The sequence below is a fragment of the Anastrepha obliqua genome, chromosome 5 (assembly GCF_027943255.1).
Source record: "Anastrepha obliqua isolate idAnaObli1 chromosome 5, idAnaObli1_1.0, whole genome shotgun sequence".
Taxonomy (NCBI): Eukaryota; Metazoa; Arthropoda; class Insecta; order Diptera; family Tephritidae; genus Anastrepha; species Anastrepha obliqua.
This window is the reverse complement of record NC_072896.1, coordinates 63,791,494-63,804,456: the sequence shown is the minus strand read 5'-3', so window position 1 is coordinate 63,804,456 and position 12,963 is coordinate 63,791,494. Positions and strand designations below refer to the sequence as shown.

Genomic DNA, 12,963 nt, shown 5'->3' with positions numbered 1-12,963 from the left:
CCATTACTGCTCCTTTGTGCTTGTATTTGTTCTCTTCTTACTTTCTCAGGGTCAACACTTGGCATACAATACCATCCATACCTTGACTGGCGCTCTCATTGCGACTTGGCCACATTTTATTGTGCACGAATAGGCATTATTGGTGGGTATACCACTCACTAGTCTACTACATGTACGTAAACATTGTACCTTGTATCTCTGTTCCTCTTATGCCATTTGTTGGCAATGCCGATGGCGGTGGCGGCATCTGCATTCATCCACATCATCAGCATCTGTATCGGCAGCGGCGACAAAATAATGCAGACAGGAAAAGAAAATACAACAAAGACATTTGTAAGCATGCTGAAGTGTAGCTGAAGCAAGCCATCAGCCATCATCAATGCTCGGTTCTGCAGTAAAATCGCCAGCAGAAGCTATCCCTTTATATCGTCGGGGGCAATTTTAAAATGTATTTTCGCTTGTATTCTTCATTTTCGTAGCTCATTTTTTATTAGTTTGTTTGTTTGTTTTCTTGCGTTTTTGTTTGTTACTGCTGCTGTTGCTCCGGCCATATTATCCTATAGGTTGATTTTAGTCTACTCTTACTGTTCCATGTTACTCTGTTCTGTTTCCGTTCTTAGGCTTGAATGCGTGTTACTTGCGGCTACTCTCATCGCATTTGCTTGAATTCGGTGATATGTGGTCTTACTTGTAGTACCTGATGTATGTTATGACGTGTGTGGCGGATAGTGAATGTGTGTGTGCGCGAAGAAGGTGAAGTTAAATGTTGATTTACATGTTTCGAACGTTTAATTTCGTTCGTTTTTCACTATCTTTGTAGCGGTCGCCATCGCCATCGTAATCAGCATTTTGCTGCTGAAATGCTTTGGTACTTTCTTTGTTAATATGAGCGAGGCATATACATGCATACCTTATTATGGATATTAACTTTCGTTTATACTCGTCTGCCATTCTTCGTATACTGTCTGATAGTCTAGCTGCATGTGGGCATTGTTTTACCTGCTTTTTATGTGTCATACATACATGCATACTTCATATAGTTGGAGCATGTGCAACACACAAATGGGACACTTAATAATTAAAAAAATGTATATACTATTTTTGTTTTTAGTCTATTGCAAATTATAAACGTTTTCTAGTTGTCAACTTCTTCATTGAACAAAATTAATTCATATAATACCTTTTTCCTTTTGCATGCCTGTGAGGGTATTTTAGTTACCTGGTCGGCATTTCCGAACATACCCATAGTGAATTATTAAACTTCTTTAAATCTTTACTTAATAATATCGTGGAAGCTATACTTACTCGAGCACAGTACTCTGAAACCATATCTCTATACTTTGCTTCATATTTGACCTTTTATATAAGGTCGTCTTTTATTTAAGTTGGAAAATACTTTGAAACGCGTTTCGGTGCTTTGATAGGTAATCTCTTCCCTATTTGCATAAAAAATAGGTAATCTTTTCGAGAAAATCACAGCAAAGCTCCGTTTTTCCAAGCCTAACGCGCACTGTACTTGAAACACAGCAAATAACCCACCCAAACCCGAAAATTGAGCAAAAAGTGATATATCCTTTTAATATTGCGTATACGTATGTATATATTTATTAGGGCGGGTCGATTTAAAAATCGCTCATTGCTCTGTGAAAATCGTATTCTAGGGATCAAAATAAGAAACTTTGCCGAAGGAACCATACCTCTAAAACAAATTCTGATGTCCCCCAATTTAAAAATATCACCATTTTTGGCCTTAACATGAAAAAATCAGCTAAATGGCTATGTTTTTTCTTTATTTTTATTTATTTATAATAATATTTATTATTTATTTATAATAATATCTATTTTTTCTCTTAAGAAATTTATTTAGTCAGAACATGTATGTATATGTATACATATGTAAATGAAAAAATTAATTTAAGTGAGTTATAGAAAAGAAAATAAAAAGTTCGACCCAAATTGGGGGGCATCAGAATTCGTCTTAGGGGTATGGTTCCTTCGGCAAAGTTTCTTATTTTGATCCCTAGAATATGATTTTCACAGAGCAATGGGCGATTTTTTTGCCTCCCCACAAAAGACACTAAAAGTTCGACCCAAATTGGGGGACATCCGAATTCGTTTTAGAGGTATGGTTCCTTCAGCAAAGTTTCTTATTTTGATCCCTAGAATATGATTTTCACAGAGCTATGGGCGATTTTTTTGCCTCCCCACAAATCGGCCCGGCCTAATATTTATGTATATAGAAATATCCAATGATCCTCAACTTTTCTATTTGTAAACCTACATATAAATATGTTTTATTTACTTTCCATTCATTCCATTCTTTTCCATTCATTCTTAAAAAATTAGGGTGAATGAATGTGTTTGGGTACGAGTTGCATGCCCAACATGAAAATCGGTTTGTTCGTAACTACTCTGGTTTCCTCTTTCATAAAATCACAGTTGATTTTCCACATATCAGAAAATATAGTTTTGTGTCTTCTATTAAATAATATAAAATAGTAGAAATACAGTCACATCGTGCCTTTAGATGCTCCATACAATTCCACACTCACTTTGTACTAGTGAAGTGGCCTACCTACAGTATCTACAGTCAACGTCAAAAGAAACCGTGCACCATATATTGGTAAGTTTCCACCATTTTTTTTTTTTTTTTTTAACTTTATAATTTCAATAATCTTTTTTATAAAAGTACATTCATACTACAACAAAAATCAAAAAAGTAAAGTTTCAAAATTTCTATAAAATTTGTAAGAAATCGGCTTTTTACCCAGAATTTCTGAAAATATTTCAAGCATGCAATTTCATAGCTCATTGAATTTTGGTATAGCAAGGTGGAAGTTTCAAGAAGGGCAAAAACAGGCTATCGATCTTGTGGATTTCCTCCATTTAACGACTGCTATAAATTTTGTATACCTCACATGTAGCTTCTCTATGACACATAATTAACTGTGAAATATTCACCAATTTTCTTTTGGTGGCTTCGATGTGCGAGTGCTAAATTGGTAAAGGAAAGCCCTGTTGTAACCAAAAAGTTATATTCGTATGGCTTATTTCTACCTATACCAAATAACCTTCAGTATTGCGTGTACTTAGTTTTGAGGCATAATCCCCAAAGGAAACGTGAATATCCCCTCCATTATCTTTGGCATCAACCCCAGATCATAGTATAGAGTACATATTGGAGTCGACAGTAACGATTCGATCTTAGTATTGGGACTAAGTAAAGCCTGAGCCTCCGGACAGCACTGTAGTATTCCTTCAGCAAAGGTATCTGTGGCCTAGAAAAAACAAGCGCCTCAATATACGTACCACCAGCAAATTCCGCTTCACACCACTCAGTGGCATATTCTAGTAGTTGTTTTTTAAAAGACTCAAAGTAGGTCAGTAGGTACAGCGAAGAGCAGCCCTAGCCCTTTTAGAGAAAGCATCTGCTTTTATCTCTCTACAGAAAATAGTCTAGAAATCTCCTCTGCTGTTTTTTTAACATGCTTTACATACATACTCGTATATGCATAAGGATAAAAACGCCTTTTATAATTTCATCGTGTCCTTGTCGATATCAGATCAAAAGCCTTGTTCTATAAATACTTTGAAGTTTACATAATTTTATATTTTTTAGTCATTAATTTACTTAAGGGGGAGGTAGGGTTTAGCGCTAAAAAAAAACACTTTTTTTTTGAATTTTTTACAGAAATATAGCTTAAGATACTTTAATAAAATCAGTTGCATGTTATTGTACATCTTTTCAACAAGTTTTTTAAAAAAAATTAATAATAAAATATTGACAAATAAGCCCATGACAGAGTTTTTTTGGAGATATGTTTTTCGAGAGGTGCTCTGCGGTGCCAATCGGCATTCGTCGTAGAATCATCTGAAACTAAAAAAGTCGAATTTTTCATTTAAAGTATGACGTAATGCTCCCCCCTACATTAATAAAATTTTTTTTTTTTCATTTTTGTAGTTTTGGTGGCAAAAAAACGTAAAACGAGCATTTTTGGCGAAAAATTTCGCCATATTTGTAAGTGAAAAACAACCTTAAAAACAAAAAAATTAAAAAAAAACAGTGTAGGGGGGAGGTATTTTTGATTTAGAAAACGTGTGCCAAATTTGAAAAGAATCGGTTGAATAGTTTCGGAGTTGTGATTGGCACCGACTTTTAAGAAGTCGTTTCGGGAAAAACGCGTTTGAAAAAATGACTCTGAGAAATTATCGATGCTCCGCATTCGAGGTAGAGTGCCTACAAAGGCTATAACTTTGAGAGTTCTGCTCCGATCCACTTAAAATTTTGACACAACATTCTTGAAATGATTTACTATAAGATGAGTGAAGAAAAAAAATTTCGATTTTGAAACCCTACCCCCCCCTTAATATATTCACACAGGCGGTCGCCGTAGCCGAATGGGTTGGTGCGTGATTACCATTTGAGAGTGCGTAGGTTCCGTATCCGTGCTTGAAACCACAAAATGATAGAACAAGATTTTTCTAATAGCGGTCGCACCTCGGCAGGCAATGACAAACCTTCGAGTGTATTTCTACCATGAAAGAGATCCTCATAAAAAACCATTTGCCATTCGGAGTCGGCTTAAAACTGTAGGTCCCTCTATTTGGGGACAACATCAAGACACATCCCACAGCTCGGAGGAGGAGCTCGGCCAAACACCTAACAGAAGTGTACGCGCCAATTATAATAATAATTAAATTCTCACAGTTTGACTTAGCTTAAAATTATTTTTATTTAAATGAGTACCTGTAAAAAATAGTAATGTAGTTAAATTTTCTCTACAGGGTATCGACTAAAATCAATTCACTATTCTAAATTCAATTCCATATTCGAGCCAACCGAAGAACTCGCGTGACTATTGCTGTGGATGCCACTTTTATCTATCACCCAAGTCAAGTGGGAGCGCCAGGCGTGAAGCGTATACACTGTCCTCACATCTTTGCCTATCCTCACAACGCACCTACATATGCATGTATTTACATCCGACCATGTGTCGTATTCGGCTTGGATTTCTCTACGGCGGGGTTCTTCCACATTTTATTTGCCTTGTTGTCGCTGTCACTTCGTGGTGTTATTGTTATTGTTGCATTCGCTATACATCGACTATGCGATGAGAGTACCGATTTTAATATGTAGATGTATATGTGGTGCTTATGTTAATTTTTATTAACGTAACGCTACTTGTACATCATATCGAGCTCGAAAAGCGACCAAAGAGCCATCTACCCAAGTTACCCGAACCATCATCCGTGCTCTCAACTAACAACTTCTAGTCGAAACAACGAAATTACCAAACCAAATCGGGTGCTCTCACACTCTGCTTAAACCAAATTTTTAAGCCTGCCATTGCTTATACATTGTTGGTTAAAATCTGCCACTTTTTCTCTCCCAAAATAAAAAAGAATCATTTACTCAATTCTCATAGAATATACAAAATCTTGGTGTTTTTATGCTCATTTAGATTGAGAGGAGCGTTCATTTTAGCTTACATAGTTCTGTGTATGGAAGTAGCACCACAAAGTCGCTAAGTCTTCTTCGACGTTGTTTGTTGTGTTTGCATTGTTTTTGTCGCCGCCACCGTTGCTGACAGTACCACCGGTAATACTGCTGCCACCGCCACCAACATTTAGTGAGCGCGAATACATTTACAAATCCTTGTATATGAGAAGGGAGTGCACTTGGTGGCTCCTATGTTGGCTTGATGCACAGTGTACTGTTTTAAATTTTTAGTGTAATTTGTGTAAATTTGCGTAAATGCTTAGATGTTGTTCTGTTATTCTAAACTTATTTCGTATTTTCGCAAAACGGAATGAAAATTGACTTTTTCTTAAGACACTTTCATATCCAAAAGCTGAGGTCGAATTACGTAATCCGTCGCCCATTCACGGATCGTCACTTAAAAGTGTGTGTTCTGTATTAAAAGCCTCACGAATGTACTCAATACAGCGTAAATGACGTTTGATTGCAAAACGCTATTCGTACGCACAAATTAATCAATGCCAAAAGGTAAAATTTAAGTAAATATTATTTAAATTTTGATAAACCTGGATATTAAATTTAATTTGTAATGCGACGAGGTTTATCTTTGAAATCCACTTGTGGGTTTTGTAGCACAGAAAACAGATTACCCCCATCCCTAAGCTGTTTTCTAACTAACAACTCGTTGGTTACTTCAATAACTTTCGTTCTCAGAACATTCTAGGCAAAATAATAGCTCGGTACCAAATTTAATATTTCATAGGTTGTTGTTTACAAACATCAAAATGACATTTACTTACACCCTTTGTGCATACCCCAATTGTAATAGTAGTTTTATTTTTTTGTGTCTGGCCAAAATAACACGGGAAAATTAAGCGAATTACTTGGAAAGCAACAACACAAAATATCTTGCTTGAGTTGAAGGCGTATAATTATTTGTGTGTTGTAAAGTAAAACAAAGAGACTATTATAAACGCACTCCTGAAAAGTGTTTGGGGGAAATTCAAGCAAATCATCAAACTGCATAAAACCGAAACACATCTATACTAGGTGGTAGCAGTATAATACCTGATTAAAAAAAATTTTTTTTTTTGACGATTTGGTTGGTGCTTTCACTGTCTAAAGCTTTTTTGTTGTTGTTTCGCTTGTTTATTTACAAGCAAACAAAATGGAACAACTGTTGTGAATTTAAAATATAACCGGTTTCAGGTGTTCTTTTCGGCTCGGATGCAAAATAATTTCAGGGATTGGTAATTTTTTCCGTAGAACCGTGTTAGATATGCCTGAAAGTCTCCCATGCAAGGTTGCCAATGTATAGTACACCAATTGAAAATACTTGAAGTTAATTAAGAAAATTTACTAATTTTTCCAAATATTAATTGAAGATAATTATAGAATTTTGGGATATGATATTGTTATATAAAAATTTTTTTTTTTTTTTATTTTTTTATTTTTTTGTTTAATTTCGTTCGTTGGTACCACGAACAGGTAAACAAATAGTAAAAATTAAATACAACAACAACAAGAGAAAAAAGTCTCATCAAAATTTTACTTCTACCTGTTTTGTGTACGTGCTCCGCCGCGTTTTTCGATAACTGCTTTGTGAAGTGTAATTTTGTACTAAAATCACACACTGTACAGCATGTACTGAATTCGCGTATATTACTTTTGTACCTGAATTTTAATCCATTTTAGCTAGGGTGTCTCTGCGCTAAGAGCGCGTCCGGCAACGCGTATCACGATTGACTTCAAATGCGTTTACATGTGTGCAATAGTATCTGTGTCTACCTTTTAGTGTACGTAGATGTGTGCATATGTATGGATGTGGTTGTGTTATTACTATTTTATTTTATTTTGTATTTTATCCCTTTATACATTTTGGCGTTTTCTCTATATTGTAGTTATACGGGGTAATGAAATATTTGTATGTATGTACATACATATGCATATGTAATGGAAGGGTATCAGCCAATACAAAAACAACGTGGTTGAGAGTAGGAACAAGAACATGCATATTTGTAGTGGCAAAAGTGTTAGGTTTCTTGTTTTATAGCAGCAACAGCATACAAGTAATAATAACGCTATTCGGTTTTTGTTTTTGTTGCTTTTATTGTCTTTATTTGAATATGTAGTATCATTTTTGAATATTGTTTCTTGCTGTTAATTTTTGTTGGGCCTATGGTTGAATAGCAGCAGCGACCAGTCATTGAGTTGTTGGGTCGATGGGTTTGTTGGTATGTCAGTTTGCTGATAAAAGAATGAATTTTCAATTCATTCTACTTTAGTGTAAAGTGCTCTTGATGCAGCTGCTGTGGCAGTGGCGTTGGCGCGCGCGTTCATTATATTTATTCACTCATTTTCATTTCGTTCGTCATGTGTACTTTTCCCGTTTGTCGCCGTGTTAGCCTCGCAGCCGCTCCTTCCGCATTTGATCCAACATCCATCCTCACCATGCTGTACTCATAAGCATTCGATACATATACCGATAGGTATGAGCTACATACCATTTTGTGCATACGTATGATTCCATGCCACATTTATGCCACCCGTGTGCTCTTTCAGTTCGATTACCGCTGCTGGCTGCGACTCGGTTGCTCCGCTGCTGGTGTCTTTGCCGCACTTCTCACTTTGCTTTGAGTTTACCTTATGTGCCTGCCTTTGTCGCTGTCTCTGCTTCGGTCTCTGTCTCGGCCTCCGGTTTGTGTTGCTTTGCTTATCTATCTCTTCGCGTACATTTTGGTTTAGCGTGAGTTGCCTTGGTGCTCATTATTTGTTTGAGCGTCGTCGTGTAAAGTTGTAAAAAGAATTTTCAAATAATACCTCTCTTCGTCATCGTCGTTGGCGCGCACTGGAGAGTGAAAGATGATGTGCACGTTTCACTCACTCAAAAAAAACAAAAATAAGACAAAATTCACAACAGAAATAACAATAATAAATGATATAAAATATTTAATAAGTAATAACCAACGATCGAAAAAAGAAAGAAGTGCATTTAGTGTCTAATAATATACAGAGCTGCGTTTGTACTTAGTGTATAAGTGTAGCAAATGAAGAAACAACATATATGCACATATACATACAAGAAATGGAAAAGGCATATAAGTAAACAAAAATTATAAAGCCCTAACCAAAAGACCAAACGTATTGACGCTTAAACTAAATCATCATCGACCGTTGTCACCATAGCTGAAGTCGTTGCCTCCGTCTCCGTATCCGCCGCTGTTGTCGAAGTCGAATTCGAAGTTTTACCCGTAGCCGTTGTCGTCTTCGTCTGCGCTTTTGCTGTTCGCGTACTCGTACCTCTCGCTCGCAATATTTTTATAGTGTACATAATCATTATAATAATAATTATTATTATTAGTTGTCGTTATTGGTTTTCGTTGTTGTTAGTGTTTTTGCCACATTTGTGATTACGATCAAAGCAATAAAAATATGCAAATAGAAAATAAAGAAAAAGTAACGCCAATATGAAGAAAAAAGTTATAATAAAAAATTAAGAAAAAAAAAACAAGACTACGTAGGCAAACAAGTAAAACAGGCAACAAAAAAGCAGAAACACTTACGAATAACAACAGGAAAAAAGTTGTACATTAATACATTCATACAATCCTATATTCGTACACTTATGCATATGTTGGGTGACTCTCGTCTTTGACGTCGAATAAATGATTTATAAGTAATTAGTGCAAAGATGAAGTGGTGTAGAGTGTATGATACTATACATGCATACGTACATACATACACACATATGAGAAACGTATTATAATTCAAATTAGTGTGGTATGCACATGCATGTATTTGAAATAAAAAGTTCAATTTAATTCAATGATGAGTATTGTACTGAGCTGGTGTTTTAGTTCGCGAAGTGTCTTTAAAAGCCTAAAGCGCGAAATTTTTAAATATATTTGAGATTATTAAAGTTTAAACTAAAATCTAGTTGCCGTGGTTTTTTCTCATGATTTCTTCTAATTGACGATAAACTTTACCACGGTGTGGCGGTGTAGATCACCATCTTGTTCCGCTTTAGCAGCACCGGTGGGCAAGAACGCTTCGGTAGCGTAACTAACGCGTCGAAATGGAAGTTATAAAACCAATGGATTTTAGCAGCTTTTCTGCATTTTGCGAACATTTGGATAAATCGACGAAAAAGACTACAAGCGCCACGACTGCCACGATAACTACAACAACAACAGCCATAATAGAGTCCACAACGGCAAACGGAGTTGCTGGTGCATCGGATACATCAACAACGCCACCCCCGATTTCAAACCTCATTAACGGCAACGCTAACAACCATCATCAGTATTTTGAGGTATTAAACGAGTATGATTGTGATAAAGCATATATTGCGAATTCGAAATTATTGAATCGAAACAGGTTAGGTTTTGAAAACGAAAAACGAAAGAAAAATGCTGTTCACTACAAACGGCTTTAGGGTCATTAACCCTGATTAAGTGATTAAAGTAAGTGTGTATGGGTAGTCTTCATTGTTGGGGGACGTGTAAAAATAGATAAACACATAATTATACGAATTGATACAAATTCTACGCACCATCAAAAAACGTACTATGACTTTACACATTTTTGTAGTTAGATCAGCGATCTGTTATGGATGAATAAACAAGAGCTAGAAAGTGCGACGTCGATTTAAGTTGCATTATGTAAAGTCCGCACAGAATAATTTTAAAAATCCAAATGCCAAGTTAACAAGCTGCTACAATTACTGCGTTTTCTATACTAATACTGATACTGAAACAAGTGGATTCTGTTATTTTGTAGAGTGTATGATACATACAGTAGCAGACTTAAAAATAACAAAAAGAAATCAGTTTTTGCTTGATTACTTTCATACATGCAAATGTTTTAATAATTTCTGTTTTGGGCGGGTTTTACTTTATGACCATAAAAGTTTTGCTTTTATTGTCTAAATGCCTCGAACAAATTTAAAACTTATCCTACAGTTAATAGATCGACCTTTGGTGGTTTACAAGCATTTTTATTATTTTTTCTTAACATATTTTATAGCAAATTTGCGTTAATAATAGTCACGTTTTTGCATACGCTTACAAAATTACTTATTTACTTATAAATACTGTTCATGGCGTAAATATTTTTTTAAAGAGTTCTTATTACAAACAGGTAATATTTGTACACATTTTCTCGCTACTAATTATACAAACCTTTCAGAAAATTTTAGGTGTGAGAAATTTAACAATTTAATTTGAATAACATCGGCCTTTGGTCTAGTGACTAGAGTTAAGAGTGAATGGTAGGGCATTCGGGGCTCAGTCCCGTATGTGCATAATACAGGGTGGGCCAAATAAGACCTACTAATGTTAAACACAAATAACTTTTGCAATGATCATTTATTTTGGTTAATTGTTTCTATATATTGAATATATTTTATGGAAATTATGTATGAAATATTACATCAGACAAATGTCTATCATTTTTCTCGATACAAAGATTGGCTCTTTTTAACGCGTTTTCCATTACATCACATAAGCTCAGTATTTCGTCTCGAATATTTTGCTTCAGCTGTCTAATAGTCTCTGGTTTATTAAGATACACTTTGTCTTTTAAATATCCCCATAAAAACACGTCGGGCGCAGGCAAATCTGGCGAACGAGGTGGCCAAGGGAAATCTGAATTTTTGGAAATCAGACGTTCGCCAATAATTTCATGCAGCAGGTCCATAGTTTGCCTAGCAGTATGCGCAGTTGCTCCATCTTGTTGAAACCACAAATTAGGATACAGTTCCGCCATTGACCACAAAAAGTTTTCAATCAATGTTCTGTAAGAAGCTCCTGAAATCGATTCCGGCGTTTCATCCTCATTTTCGAAGAAATATGGACCGATAACTCTAGTGGCCATAACACCGCCTGAAACAGTACATTTAAATGGGTGCAACTGATGTTGGTGTGTAGCCCTTAGATTTTCAGAGCCCCACAATCTACAGTTTTGTTTGTTGGCATAACCACTTAAATGGAAAAGCGCTTCATGCAATGTTGCCGATATTTAGGCTGCGTTAAAACAATTGATCGTTGACAAGAATAGAAAAACTCGATAATTTTAACGCGTTGTGTTGTACTGTTGGGTTCCATAATAAATTTCCAGCAATTCAATTATAACCTACAAAAAGAGAAAAATAAATGTCAAAAAATAAAAAAGTTATTTGTGCTTAACATTAGTAGGTCTTATTTGGCCCACCCTGTGTGAGAACGCCCGATTAGACAAAATTGATTTTTTAATAAATCCAAACTATTTCGGCATGGATGTTACTCTTTAACGCGCGGCTTTATTAAAATTTTCATTTGAAATAAAATAAGGAGTCGATCGTCGTGAATAATCATTCTTTAATTTTCCTTAAATTTAAATTTTCATTCATCTCACAGATATACATATACATGACTGTATGTATGATGTGATGGAATTTTTTGTTTTGTTTTTTTGTTTACTTCTACCTGTTATAGACAAGGTGACTTAGCTTTATCAGCTGATTTATTTTTTCTCGCAATTTGCTGGTTTGAATGTCAACGAGGAGTGCTTCTTCATTGTTGTCTTATTTGTTTGTTTACATTCTCATTGAAATTTTGACAATAAAACTACCAAATTGCAAAAACGAAATACATGTAAATATTGTTGGTGCTCTAGCGACGTCACCTATTAATTTGTCTTGTTACATACTGTATTTAATACATTTAATAGTTCGTTTTTACACTAGTTCTCTTCACGTGCTTTGTGCAGATAAAAAGCTGAGTTTTGAAAAATCTTTAGGGAAATAATTGAAATAAAAACAGATACCCAAAATGGCATTCTTTTTCTTTTAGATACAGTCTGTGTCAGAAGAAAAGAACCGGTTTTTTTCTTGCAACTTCAAGATAGATATATTTTGTTCTGCTTTTTGCTGCATAATAATCCCACTCAAGGGCTACCACGCCAGTGCTAACTCAGACTAGTGTTGTTCGAAACTTTCCCGTAAACGCAATCAAACAAAATTGAGTGAGAAGTACACGAAGTGGCTGCAAAAGTGATTAAAAGATCAAAAAAGTTTGTTGTGATGTGGTATCCGCGGTATAAGATGTACAAAACTGTTGATGACTTTTCCGAGCGCGGCTTGAAGCGAGTGACGACAAAAAAGCAGGATAAAGTGATCGTCCAACTGTCTAAGCGGGACCCTTCTTTGCGACTACGCCAAGCACGATGAGTTCTTGCTAAAAAGTGAATGTGAGTATCAACCCCATAGAACGTCGATTGAAGGAGGCGAATATATCCTGCCGTCCCACATCATCAAAACCACTTCTCACAGAAAAACACACTGAGAAACAACAAAACAAGAATGTGACATCACATTAATGGACTGGCCTTCCCAGTGCCCTGACGCCAACCCCATTGAAAATGTGTGGGGAACTATGAAAACTATTTGTCGACGAGCAACGCAGAAAAGCTGGTTCAAAGCATGAAAAAGATGCCAGGCTATACTC

General features: G+C 35.7%; 1 protein-coding gene across 12 annotated transcripts in view; it reads left to right on the top strand.

Moving 5' to 3' along the window:
• The window catches only part of LOC129249348 (mucin-19), a 98,746-nt gene that overhangs the window by 62,196 nt on the left and 23,587 nt on the right, over positions 1-12,963 (top strand). Inside the window, exon 1 of one of the 12 annotated variants that reach the window (XM_054889129.1) lies at positions 8,380-9,791. The exons of the other annotated variants lie outside the window; for them this stretch is intronic. Within the exon in view, the coding sequence (XP_054745104.1) occupies positions 9,555-9,791 (237 nt within the window). The 5' untranslated portion in view covers positions 8,380-9,554. Of the gene's footprint in view, positions 1-8,379; positions 9,792-12,963 lie in introns of those variants that run through there. 12 annotated transcript variants of the gene reach the window in all.